Source organism: Pelecanus crispus, chromosome 1 (genome assembly GCF_030463565.1).
Source record: "Pelecanus crispus isolate bPelCri1 chromosome 1, bPelCri1.pri, whole genome shotgun sequence".
In the NCBI taxonomy this organism is placed as follows: Eukaryota; Metazoa; Chordata; class Aves; order Pelecaniformes; family Pelecanidae; genus Pelecanus; species Pelecanus crispus.
The window spans coordinates 57,968,698-57,982,559 of record NC_134643.1 but is presented as its reverse complement, the minus strand read 5'-3'; the positions used below and the strand labels follow the sequence as shown (position 1 = coordinate 57,982,559).

General features: G+C 40.6%; 1 protein-coding gene across 8 annotated transcripts in view; it reads left to right on the top strand.

The window, feature by feature from the left end:
- The window catches only part of TNRC6B (trinucleotide repeat containing adaptor 6B), a 137,935-nt gene that overhangs the window by 95,079 nt on the left and 28,994 nt on the right, over positions 1-13,862 (top strand). For 6 of the 8 annotated variants that reach the window (XM_075704581.1, XM_075704537.1, XM_075704528.1 and 3 more), the window contains 4 exons: positions 858-1,202; positions 6,226-8,553; positions 9,876-10,034; positions 13,372-13,550. In XM_075704581.1, coding sequence (XP_075560696.1) covers positions 858-1,202; positions 6,226-8,553; positions 9,876-10,034; positions 13,372-13,550 — 3,011 coding nt within the window. The remainder of the gene's footprint in view (positions 1-857; positions 1,203-6,225; positions 8,554-9,875; positions 10,035-13,371; positions 13,551-13,862) is intronic. The other 2 variants (XM_075704563.1, XM_075704553.1) reach the window with 1 other exon arrangement.

The window sequence follows — 13,862 nt, the reverse complement described above, 5'->3', positions numbered from 1 at the left end:
TTTGGAGTCTGATGTCTTAGCAATTACACCTTCTAGATGCCTGGCTAGGAATTTCTTTTGCTCTGTTTGAAAAAACACATGGAGAATGTAAGTAAGGGGTCACAAGTCTAGAGTCTTTTAAGCAAATTCTGTAATGGTGTTAGTTCCTCAAGGGTTTGTTTGTGGTTTTCCTCTTCTCCAATGCATAATAGCCCTCAGAAGCGGCTTGTCCTTGCTTATAGGGGCACCTGGTGACCAGCTGGGAAACTTTAGGCGAGCCCAATACAAATGCTGTATGTAGGACAGCTTTTTGGGTGAGAGTCAACTGTTACTGCCTTATTTTAAGAGCAGTACAGAGACCTCAGATTTGTTAACTCTGAATCCAAGGGCAGGGGGAAGGTCCGCTCTTTGTGTTTGTTGTGGCAGAGGCTGTGTAGCCTAGTAAGCAGGTGAAAACTTGGGATCTGATTTCAGATCTCCCATAAGAGTGATGCATAACAATCCGAAAACCAGTTGAAGATCGGGGAATGGCGGGGTGGGGACACAGTTGTATTTGACTGCTCATATTTTAAAATGGCTCATTGCCCAGGATGGTATTCTTTGCCAGCTTTACGTTTCTGAGAAATTTGGGGCTTAGAGTGAAATACTTGCTGAGGGCAGTGTTTCATCCTGGGGTACAGAGTTGCACATGAAAGCAAGATGTTTGCCACTACTGCTTATTCCTGCTTCTTTAATTAAATTGTTCTTTGATAAGGTTGAATCTGCACAGTTTTTCAGAGAAGAATGAAATTATAAAAGCAAAGAGTTGCAGTGAGTTCTTGTAGCTAACACAGGTTTAAGTGGAAAAATTTCTGATTTTCACTCTTCCTGTTTTTCAGTGCCCGAAGTGACGAAACCAAGTTTAAGCCAACCAGTGGCTGCCAGCCCAATTGGCAACTCTCCATCGCCACCAGTCAATGGTGGCAACAATGCCAAAAGGGTGGCAGTGCCGAACGGACAACCGCCAAGCGCCGCCCGCTACATGCCTCGGGAGGTGCCACCGCGATTCCGTTGCCAGCAGGACCACAAAGTGTTACTGAAACGTGGGCAGCCCCCTCCGCCATCCTGTATGCTCCTTGGGGGTGGAGCAGGGCCTCCTCCCACAACAGCACCAGGAGCAAACCCAAACAACGCACAACCAGTGACAGGAGCACTGCTGCAGAGCGACAGTGGGACTGCAACAGGCAAGTAATAATAATAATAATGTTAAATGAATGTGTGTGTGCATGGCAGAAAAGGGATCACTAAAATAGTGTGTGAGAATATAATTATATAATAAAGCTCCTCAGATTGCTTTTGGAAGGCATACTTCTATTATTTTAGTGTATAGACTGTTCTTCCGCTGTTAGCGGCAATGGATGCGATTTTTACTACTAGGTGGAACAAGAAAGAGGGTTAATATTTGAGTTTGGTTTGGTTTGAACCAGATGCTGTAATGCTCTTAAGACAGCAGCAAGGTATGGATAAACAGCATTTTATGGTTGTCACTGAGTAGTTCTTAATAGTTCTTTAGGTTTCTTTGATGACATGAATTTCCTATGTTGTCACTTTTTTATATGATCTGGTAAAACAGACATGTAGATATCGGGTCTGCAAATGGCAGGTGTCTTGTCACTTATCATCTGGATGAAACAGAAAGATGGTCCTTTTGTTCCTGACTTTTTTTGGTAGTAATCTTGTTTTTCTCCTTAGATAAGGCGTTTTACAAAAGTGGTGACTGTCCTGGTTTTGCTTTTCTGCTCACTTTGAATTCCACAAGATAAATTGATTTAAAGATTAATTGCTTGATGAGCATGGGGAAATTATGACTGCTTCTGAATTTTTTGACCATTGGGGAATTGCAGTAATTGTAGTATTTCCTTCTTAAGTTATGATAATAACAAACAAAATTCCACTCAAGACATCTGCCTTCTAAAGAAAAACTTACGTGATCTGAGAAGTCAAGGGCAGGGTGTTTAAAAAAGAAATAACAAATGCCTGAAAGTCAAAAGAAGAGAATAATGATACTGCTATGTCTGAGTTTGCCTTTGAAAACCATGCCAGATTAATGGGATGGGTTTTTTTACCACAATCTTGGAGAGTATAAACTTTTTGTAGTTCTCTGTGGTTCAGAAGAAAAAAACAGAGGTGGCTTGGAACTCCAGAATCAAGTAAGCTGGATGGGACGGCTGTCTTTAATAAAAAGGATTCTAGGAAAATGAATAATTCTGTTTGTTTTTGTGGTTGCAGTACTTGAATTCCTTTGTAGCAAATCCCTGTTTGACAGATTATTTATCTTGTAGTCTTTGATGTTCTGTATTTAATAAGGGGGGGGAGTGAATTTCAAACTACAGTGGCAAAGTTTTAGCTAATCAGTGTAAAAACACATCTCTTAAGAGATGGCTCATTTTGATAAAACACCTGAAAGGTGAAGAGGGGGGAAAAAACCCCACCCCAAAGTCTTCTGGCTATATATAAAATCCTAGCATTATGTCAGCATTGGTATACCTTCACAGTGATTGTAGTAGACTGACAAAGGAGACTTTATGGTAGTGAAACATTCTAAAAGTTTTCAAAATTCCTCATGAATAGCATTTTCTTGCTGTTGGATGTACTATATGAGGACCATTTTGAAGTATTTTAGAGGCTCCTTAAGTTCTGTGTAGTTGATTTGACACCTAATTGTTTTTCTGAGACTGAAATTTGATTTTATTAATTCTCATAGTTTTACATTTAGTTTAATGGTGCATTAACAACTAAGATGTTATATGGTTCTATTTTATTGATTGTAGCAACTTTTTATGCCAACAGCTAGTTGCTTTATCTTGATGTAAGTCAGGAGTGTTGCCAGGAAAGATATGGGTCTTTCAAACCTGCCTCACCCCATCCAAATTTCTGCACCATAACACAGTTAACTGGGTTGGGGAGCTGACTTCAATTAAAATTAAGCCAGGTTGTTTTTTTAAAGCTAATTTGTCTGGGTGATTTACCAGTTCAGCTCACTGAATATCAGTGGGAACATACATGCTAGCATGTGAGAGTAGGTGTGCCAGGTGAGTGGGAATGAGCAGCTGCACAAGGGAAAGGCCAGGGCTGTCACTTAGGGTGCTCCATCAAAGTGCTATGGAAGTATGGTATTGCTCACACATCTTTGATCCTGGCTGTTTACAAATTGGGCCCAATTCTGTCAGGCATTTGTGCGCTGATACCGTGATTCATTCATCCCATGTGAAAACAAAAGCAGTTTCCAAAAGGGGAAAATTATGCACCTTACCTACTCCTTCACATTGTTATATTCACCAGATAGCTATAGATGGTGTTGGTGTGGCTTTAGTACAGAAAGTTAATACATTCTTTACATGGATCTCTTTCTACCACACTTGACATGCTTCTGTAAGATGGCAAAACTCTAGTACCCTGGAAGATAGCACCAATTTTACTGTTGTCTTGTAGCGATATGGGGGGGTTGGGGTAGAGGGTGGTGTATATAATTCTTCCAATACCAATGATATTCAGGATGTGCAAGACAATTTTGGAAAACAAAGCTTAGATTTTACTGGTGAAAGTCTTTCAATAGTTACAATACCCTCCAAGAATCACCACCATCTCTCACAGCAAAACTGCATCCTCATTTCAGGACTCCATTTCAATACTTACTTCGGTTCCTTACTTTTATCCTTAAAAGTAGTCATTTGCTAGTAACTTTTTTCATTTTAGTCAGATCAGAAACTTGTTTATCTTCAGCATGTTTTTAAGGAAGAGTCTGTTTAAGAACCAAGAGCCCTTACCCATTATCTTAAGACAAAACCATAAATTGCCAAAATATTGTTGCCACTGTCAAATATAGCAAGGGAAGGCTGGTTTTATAAAACAGTCCATTAAATTGTGTCCTAGTACATTATGTTAGGAAGCATCCCAATCTTAATACTTTTAGAACGTCTTCACAGAAATGAAATGTGAAATGCTCTTTTAAAATCACATACGTGAAGATCTTGCTAAGCACATAGCTGCTTATGCATCATTCATTTGCTGAATCATTGCTAAGTTCAAAAGACAGCAACCTTGCAGTCTTTTGAACTTGTCTTTGGCTGTTCTCCTTAAGTGATTCCTGTGATCAGTCTCATCAGAAAGTTTTTTAAATGGAGGGGCAGGGTTACTCAGTGTACTGAAAAGATAACCAGATATAAATACTGGTAGAGACTCACACTTTCTTGCTATTATTAAGTATGCACTAGAGGTTAAGGCAACAGAAGGAACAGAATGTGCATGGGAACTACTTGGTCTTTTGGATCTTGGTGGCTGGGGTTTAATGGATGAAGACAAACTTCTGTTCATCAGTATTCAAAGCTTACAAGACAGTTCTAACCTTGCTGTGAAGTCTGGATCTTTACTGGTGGCCCTCAACAAAGGGGGATCTGGAAGGCATTTGGTGGGTGTTCGTTGGTGAAGCTAATGAACTGAAAGCCTGAGATGGGCACTGAAAGCTGATCTGTTCATCTTCTATTAAAAGTATTAGCAACCAGAAATTGTGGTCTTCACTTTTGAATATATAACATAGGAACCTGGGGGGGACGGGGGGAGTCTGCTTTTTTTAAGGTCATTGTACCTTATTTTCATGGCAGCTGTCATATGAGCCAGTATTGGTAGTAACAATATATATTCAGGTATGAATGCTGATGCAGATGTTACTATGAACTTTATGCTCTGCAAAGTTAAACTGTTTGGGTGGGATAACCGAATAAGACCAATATATTAGGGTACATGGTTTTGTAGAAGGGAGAGTGTTTAGTCATTATCGCCGGGAATTTGTGGTGAGGGCAATTTGGGGTACCGTGATATTAAAAAATACATGAAAAAATGAGTGGAACCTTAGATAGAGAACAACACTGAAGTACTAATGGACTTAAATTATTTAGGGGATCTGAGGTAGTTATGTGGATGGCAAGGGAATCTTGGCTGACATTTTAAACTGATGATGATAACATGTCTGCATATATGCAGACACCATGCTGCCAGCACTGACATAGGCTTCATCCGTTGTGGCACTGTGTTAATTTATGTCTGCTTTAAGACTATATACAAATACCTTGTCCACACCACATAGGACATAATAATAGTTCACCACAGATGAAAGAAAGGGGCCCTATTAATTGTCTTTCATCCTGCTTATTTCCTTATAGTTACTCCAAAGCTCATTTAACTTGGAGGTTACCCTGTACAATGTGCTAAGCCAGCAAAAAACTAACCCATCAAAAAGTGGACAGTTTTGTGTTGAGTTAGTGAATACAGTTGACTTAAAGAGCTTAACTGCCATCAGAACTGTCACAAATAAGATGTGAAACTTGGGGAACTTGAAGTAGGTAGAGCTAGTGAGAGAGTGAAGGAAAAGTTGAGATCTCTTGCTAACCTCTATCCACTGGCAGAGAGATCAGCTTAGCTGCTAGCAAAACCACAAACTGTGGTGTCTAGGGTAAATATAGCAGTGACACAAATGTGGGGCAATTACATACTAAATACAGCTTGCATGTTACTACATACAAATTGTAACTTGTAACTAGCTTTGGACTCTTTCAATCTACGGTAACTTTTGGAAACAATTTTATTTGTTTTGCAAAGGGTTGTAAGAAATTCCTAGTAGCAAAATCAACTTGAAAAAGATACTTGAAGCTGAAGGATAGGCTTCTTCAGGTTTATATGTTCATTAGATGCTTTTTGTCTTCAATCTGTTACCTTTTGATCTGTAATAAATTGTAGTTTCTTTGAGTCAGTTGAGTAGCAGACCAACAGCTGACTGCGTGTACACACACACATGCGTATGAATGTGTGCACGTATGCATTCTTGTTCTATATGTAGTATGGTTTTAAATGTATATTTGAAAAGTCTACAACCAGTATCAGTAATGACCATGTAGGTTCATTAACTGGGTTATAATTATGATGTTGAACTTAGAGTGGGACTCTTAGCAGAAGTAGTGAGTCAGTGGTGAATTCAAATCCCCACAAAATGTTTGCGGAGAGTTTGTTGAATTAAGTTTTTTATCAGTATTTTCAATGGTGTTTTCCAGCCTGATGTTCTTCCAAAGCAACTTGTTACACATTTGAGGGAAGGGCTCTTATTAATGAAAACAGTAATCAGTGGTGTCAAAAATGTGATGTTCAGTGCTTGTAAATAATATTGATTATTAATGACCTTTTTGGGTGTGGGGTTGTTTGTTTGTTTTTTTTTAGATTCAGCAATTGGAGGTGCTGCTGCTTCAAATTATGCAAATTCCACTTGGGGTCCTGGAGCCTCCTCCAACAGCGGCACCAACGCCAACCCAACTCACATCTGGGACAAGGTGATTGTAGACGGGTCTGACATGGAAGAGTGGCCTTGTATCGCCAGCAAAGATGCTGAGTCTTCTTCCGAAAACACCACCGATAACAACAGTGCCTCGAACCCTGGCTTGGAGAAGAACACTCTGCCAGGAAGCACCACTAGTAACAAAGGAAAAGGAAGCCAGTGCCAGTCTGGAAGCGCTGGAAACGAATGTAATCTTGGGGCCTGGAAGTCTGATCCCAAGGCTAAATCTGTTCAATCTTCCAACCCTGCTGCCGAGAGTAACAATGGACTAGGTAATTGGAGGAACTTGAGTGGACAAGATAGAATCGGTCCCGGTTCTGGCTTCAGCAACTTTAACCCAAATAGCAACCCATCTGCTTGGCCAGCACTGGTTCAAGAGGGCAATTCTAGGAAAGGGACTTTGGAATCTGATAGTGGTAGCTCCAATGCACAGATTAGCACAGTAGGTCAGACCTCTAGGGAACAGCAGTCAAAGATGGAAAATGCGGGTGTTAACTTTGTCTCTGGCAGAGAACAGGCTCAAATTCATAACACTGATGGACCAAAAAATGGAAACACTAACTCCTTGAACTTAAGTTCACCAAACCCTATGGAGAATAAGGGAATGCCCTTTGAAATGGGCTTGGGGAACCCTTCCAGGAGCACTGACACCCCTTCACAAAGCACTGGAGAAAGAAAGACTGGGAGTGTTGGATCTTGGGGTACAGCTAGGGGGTCTTCTGGAACTGACACAGTCGCTGGACAGAGCAATTCTGGAAACCATGGGAACAATGGAAAGGATAGAGAGGACTCCTGGAAAGGAGCTTCTGTTCAAAAGCCTAATGGGTCAAGAAGTGATTCTTGGGATAACAATAACAGGTCTACGGGTGGTGGGTCTTGGAACTTTGGCCCTCAGCATGCAAATGAAAGCAAATGGGGTGAAGGGAACAAACTAACATCTGGGGTCTCTCAGGGAGAATGGAAACAGCTGTCTGGGTCTGATGAACTGAAGATTGGAGAATGGAGTGGTCCAAACCAACCAAATTCTAGCACTGGAGCATGGGACAATCAAAAAGGCCACCCTCTTCCTGAAAACCAAGGCAATTCCCAGGCTCCCTGTTGGGGAAGATCTTCCAGCTCTGCGGGAAGTGAGGTTGGAGGTCAAAGCACTGGAAGCAACCACAAAGCAGGAAGTAGTGACAGTCACAATTCTGGACGCCGATCATACAGGCCTACGCATCCCGATTGCCAGGCAGTCTTGCAGACTTTGCTGAGCAGGACTGATTTGGACCCCCGAGTGCTTTCAAACACCGGCTGGGGCCAAACTCAAATTAAGCAAGATACCATGTGGGATATTGAAGAGATGCCACGGCCTGAGGGGAAGTCTGATAAAGGAACTGAGGGGTGGGAGAGCTCTGCCACACAGACAAAGAACTCAGGGGGCTGGGGCGATGTACCCAGCCAAAGCAATCAAATCAAGTCTGGATGGGGTGAGCTCTCAACCCCAACGGAGTGGAAGGACCCCAAAAATACTGGAGGATGGAATGACTATAAGAACCCCAATTCTTCTAACTGGGGAGGAGGAAGACCAGAAGAAAAATCATCTTCCTCTTGGAATGACAGCTCTAGTAAGGATCAGGGGTGGGGTGGACGGCAACCTAATCAAGGATGGTCTTCTGGAAAGAACGGTTGGGGAGAGGAAGTTGACCAAACAAAAAACAGCAACTGGGAAAGTGCAGGAAACAAGCCAGTGTCTGGTTGGGGTGAAGGTGGGCAAAATGAGATTGGAACTTGGGGTAATGGTGCAAATACAAACGCTGCTTCAAAGGGTGGATGGGATGATTGTAAAAGAACTTCAACATGGAATGAGACGGGTCGACAGCCCAACTCCTGGAACAAGCAGCAACAGCAGCACCAGCAGCAACAGCAGGAGGCTTCTGGTTCATGGGGTCCACCACCCCAAACTCCAAGTAATGGGCGACCTCCAAACCCAAACTGGAACAGCGGACCACAGCCAGCTGCCCCCAAAGAGGAGGAGCCTAGTGGCTGGGAAGAGCCTTCTCCACAGTCAATCAGTCGGAAAATGGATATTGATGATGGCACTTCAGCGTGGGGAGATCCTAGCAGTTATAACTACAAGAATGTGAACCTGTGGGACAAGAACTCACAAGGAGGACAGGCCCCACGGGAGCAGAGCCTGCCTACTCCAATGACTAGCAAATCACAAGCATCAGGTACTAGTCTCGTACCTTTTTTCAGCAAGCTCCTATATATGAATGTAACCTTAATGCATAAGAGATACTCATGTGGCCTCCAATTCCTAATAGTTTTATTCCATAAAGAAAACCAATTTCTTATTTGAATATTTGGTTCTATGTTTAAAGTGTCTTTAAAGTTTGAATCAGTTAGTCCTCTGCTTGTGCTTGTTGTGCCTCAGTAACTGCGATCTGAATATTGGTCAGCTTGCCAGTAAAAGAAAATGTTAGCTGATAAATCTGCATGTTTAATCTGAGCTCTGAAGAATGGTTTGAATTTTAGAATCATAGAATAATTTAGGTTGGAAAAAACTCTTTAAGATCAAGTCCAGCTGTAAACCCAGCACTGCCAAGTCCACCACTAAACCATGTCCCTAAGCACCACATCTACATGTCTTTGAAATACCTCCAGGAATGGTGACTCAACCACTTCCCTGGGCAGCCTGTTCCAGTGCTGGACAACCCTTTCGGTGAAGAAATTTTTCCTAATACTTAATCTAAACCTCCCTGGTGCAAGTTGAGGCCATTTGCTCTTGTCCTATCACTTGTTACTTGGGAGAAGAGAGCAACACCCACCTCGCTGCAACCTCCTTTCAGGTAGTTGTAGAGAATGATAAGGCCTTCCCTCAGCCTCCTTTTCTGCAGACTAAATTTTTTGTATTTAATTATTAGAGAAACAGGAAGAAATTCTTTACTTATTTTTAGTCAGAAACTTTTTGCTCTGAAACACTCAGTTAACACTTGAAATTGAGTGAGTCTGTGGTTTAGCTTTTTAGCTCAATTTGGCTCTGCTGTTTGACAGGGAATACTTAGCAAAATATTCTCTTCATTGAAATAAGGACAAGAAAAAGTTACATACCATAAGTATATTAAAATGTTATTGTTACGTAATCTCTTCTCTGATTGAGATATGCTTTAAAGAATAGTATTTCATTTTAATGTGTACTTCAAATATGTCCTTATTCTTTCTTCAGTGTATGAAAACCCTGAGTTAGTCTGGTGCTTTTAATTAGTCACAAGAGTTCAACAGATAGGAGGATAGCATTAGATGTGGGTTTCATGTTTAACCTGGGACAAGAATATTACTCATGATAGAATCCTCTTCTTTTTCATCCGTAGAGGTCAGTGCCCGCTCTGAGTTTGATGTGAACAGTTGTCAATTCTGTTGCACCCACGCTATTGAGAATCTAAAGGCCTCAACAGAAAGAATGAAGCAGTAGATTAATGACGTGGTGCTGCACTGCAGTAAATAGTTCATTGTCTAAACGGTCTGTAATGAAAACTCTTTCTCCTTTGTGCAGTCTGGAGCAAAAGCACTCCACCTGCTCCAGATAACGGTACGTCCGCCTGGGGTGAGCCAAATGAAACCAGTCCTGGGTGGGGTGAAGTAGATGATACAGGAGCATCGACAACAGGCTGGGGGAATGCACCTTCCAACGCCCCGAATGCCATGAAATCTAGTGAGTATAGGCCAGATACCAGTTTCTTTGCAATGGTCCTGGAGATTTTTAGTGTTTGGCCTTTTGATATAGGTCACCCATGGAGGAATTGTTATCTGAGGCCTAGAAGCAATGTTGAATGTCATGTAAGATTTTGATGGATGAGTGATTAAGTGCTTACAAATGTCTGGAACTTTGTCTTTTAAGGTAATGAAAAATTTCTGAACTAAGCAGTTAAATGGGCAGCTCTGATTTGTGGAAGTGTTGAAACATTAGAGCATGTGAGTGAGGAAATGTGTCTTTCTCAAAATGCCTTTTCTCTGGCTGCCCATGTCTCAGCATATAAACTTGTTACATGATAAATCACTTTTCCTGATCATATCAGAAAAAAGAATGCACAGTACAGATGAATTTCGTAGTGGAGGCCATCACATGGTAATCTATACTTTGGTAATGCAACTTGCCTTTGAATGGATTTTTTTTCTTGTATGAGTGTGGAGAATTGTAACTCCTAAGAACTGAACTTTCTTTTGCGGTTGAACCTAAACGGATTACTATTTTCTGGATATTACCTGCTTACAGCTGTATTCTCCATGAACGAGATGCTGTTGAAGTCTTCTAAGCATTTACTTTGAAGTTAAAATTTTGCTGTATTAAGAGTTTTATTTTTGTGGAAATTATTCCTGCTGATGTAAGTTGGTTTGTAGAATTTTTATTTAATTCTTTTTAAGGAAAAGACAACAAACAAAAGCAGTCACCTGCTGATACAACATAGCAATTTTATAGCCAAAGCCAATAATGTTTGGATATGAAGTTTCCAGTAGGAAATACTGATAATACATGACTGTTACTGAACTTGGCTGATGATACCCACCATAAAACTATTTCCAGTTAGAAGTTGCTTTTGCAGCATGTAATTGTTTGGAATGAAATGCTCTATACAGATGGTATACTGCTGGGTCATTCTCCCTTCCTCCCACCCCCATTAAATAGTTTGGCCATTTATGAAACAAAACTGGGGGAAAAAAAGCATTGCTTCCTTAGTGTGAACATTATAGCAGCCTTTCTTGGATGGCTGTAGTGCTTCCTGTGCCTGCCACACAAAATTGTCACTTTTCAGGATGCTAGACTTTTTTTAGAGGGATCTCTCTTTCATCCGTAAAAAGCCACCTAAATATGACCAAAATCAGAGCCTCTGAACTGCTAATGATCCATTGCAAATTCTATGGATTTGTTAATACTTGAGATAGTCTTTAAAGACTATACATGGTCACTTATTTGTCCTAACTGGTCTGCATGTGTGACATAACCAAAGAGCTGCAGCATATGTGTACTACTTTGTACATGAGCTGTCCCCAGCTTTAGAGGGGCAAAATATGGGGAGTTTCCCCATGATGGCTGTTTCAACTTGGGGTGTAGTACAATGTTAAGAGCTGAGATCTTCATTCTGTGTTCTGTGACTGCTCTCTCAACTCCTTTCTAAATGGCACCTGGAAGGAATGAAGAAGAAAGCTATGTTATTCAGTGATGTAAGGGGAGAGATTTAATGTCTTGGATAAGCTGGAAGAAGAAATTGGGACAAAGAACCTGCAAAGGCATAATTTATGGTTGAAGGTAAGGACAGGAAACAGAGACTAGCAATGATTGGAAAAGAAAACCAGAGTTTAGAGCCAAAGGAGAGAAGCATGGATCATTGCCTACCTGTTTAAAAAAAAAAAAGGATTTACATAGTTTTACCAGCATTGCATAGGATTTCTCTGGCAAAAGTAGGAATAAATTCAGTTTTCTGTAACATCATTATTTTGTCTTTATCTTGAAAGTTTCCTTTGCTTACTGTAGGTCTTTGTGCCTCCTCACTCAACAAATGCAGAAAATGAAGCAGGAATCCTACAGACAAGATCTTTACACCACTGTACAGATTCATGTTCAAGAATCTCAGACCTGAGAGCTGTCAATGCAGAAAAATAATCTATGGTCATGTAGTTAAAACCAGGATAATAGTACTATATTTAAACACTGTGGCTGGAAATAAATTAAAGCTGCAGGGACTACCCCATATATGACACTTCCAGGTTAAGTTCTTGACTCTGTGGTCATAATCCTTAAATGTAGCCTTTTTTGTGTAAGTAGCATGATTAAAGGGTCAAGAGGTAGATTTTTGTGCTTGGACTGGACCAGTTTGTTTCCTAAGCAGCCCTCAATTTTGGTACACAAGTTATATACTTTAAAAAGTTATGTTTCCTGTGAAGTATCTGAGTTGTTACTTATGATGGATTTTAAGGTGGCTCTTAAACGGCCATGAAATGCTGCTGTACTTACTTTTGGCGTGAGTTCCCCTTGATAGACTAATTACAGTTCCTGACTTTTTTTATATTCAGATTTTCTGCTGTGTGTGTTAAAATCCTTATCCCTGGTTTCCACACTCAAACCCAGACAATTGAAGAATTAGTTATGAAAAAGGTGGTGATGATGGAAATCTTTTTTTTTTAAAGGAGATAAATGCTAGGGAATAAATATGCAGTATGAAGAGTTACAGCAGGAAGGAGAACAGTTGGACATTGGACAAGATGAGGATTTGGGCACTTGTTGGCTTGTCAGTAGAGGTTGGAACTCTAAGTTGCCTGACAGCTGGTGCTAGAGAGTAACAGCAAGAAAAGCAGCCAACAGGGAGAAGTCCTTAGTCTGAACTGATATGATGAAATGGCTGTAGCTTTCTGGTAATGGCATCTCTGCTTAAACAGCACTGCTAATAACTCTCTGTAGTGACATTTTTAAGAACAGAAAATCAAGTAGAGGGTTTTTTTTTTTTACATTAAACTACTTTTGGTGTTACATATATCAGAGTACAATGTCAGGTCCTCTCCTTCAGATTCAACTTAGTTGTTACTCCTTAAAGTTCTTTGTTTCTGTAATTTTGTGAAAGAGTTTAGTGTAAGGGAAATGTGAACAGTTTTGAAGGAAAGAGAGGAAATAATTGATAAATAACCTGAACCAGAGTCCTCAGCATGCTTTGTTTTTAAGTGTCCTTGAAATCTTTCATTTACACTAGAAACTAATAGGTTGCCTTTTAAAGAAATCCAAACGCAGCTGTAGCTATAAGAGAAGAGGTCCCTATGGTTATTATATCTTTAAGCGTTTGACATTGCTTTAAAATAGTTGCAAAACATGACATGCTAACATGCCACTGAATGTCGTTGGTTTGGGGATTCATGCACAAGTTCTTACAGCTGTTAAGAGTGAAGACACTTTTTTTTACCCCTTTGGGGTTCTGATGATCTCAAGTAATATTGCAGTGTCAAGTCACCAGCTGCATGGTATTGTAGACTGCTTTTGAGATTTTTTTTTTCTTTTTCTAAAGGTTCTAAATCTATGCAAGATGGCTGGGGAGAGAGTGATGGGCCAGTGACAGGAACGCGTCATTCCAGCTGGGAAGAGGAGGAGGAGGGAGGAGTCTGGAACACAGCAGGCTCTCAGGGAAGCAGTTCCTCCCACAACTCAACAAGCTGGGGGCAAGGAGGAAAGAAAACACAAATGAAGGTAAAATGCTTGAATGATTCATAACTACTGTTTTGTCTGAAAGCAGTATGACTGATATGTTAGAACATTATAATAGTTCTTTTAATAAGGTATTACAGAGTTCGGCTGGAAAGGTGCCTGTTAGTGTAAAAAATGTGAGGTTTCTGGATTTGTTTTAATTAAAAAAAATTTAACTCTATCCCAGTCGAAACCAGGACAGCATTACATCTGTTGTGACTAATAAATCTGCCAGTAGGTGTCAAATTCTTCCGGTATGTAGGCTGCAGAGCCATTACTAAATGAAACTGAGCAATAAGTATCCCAAGGCTATTG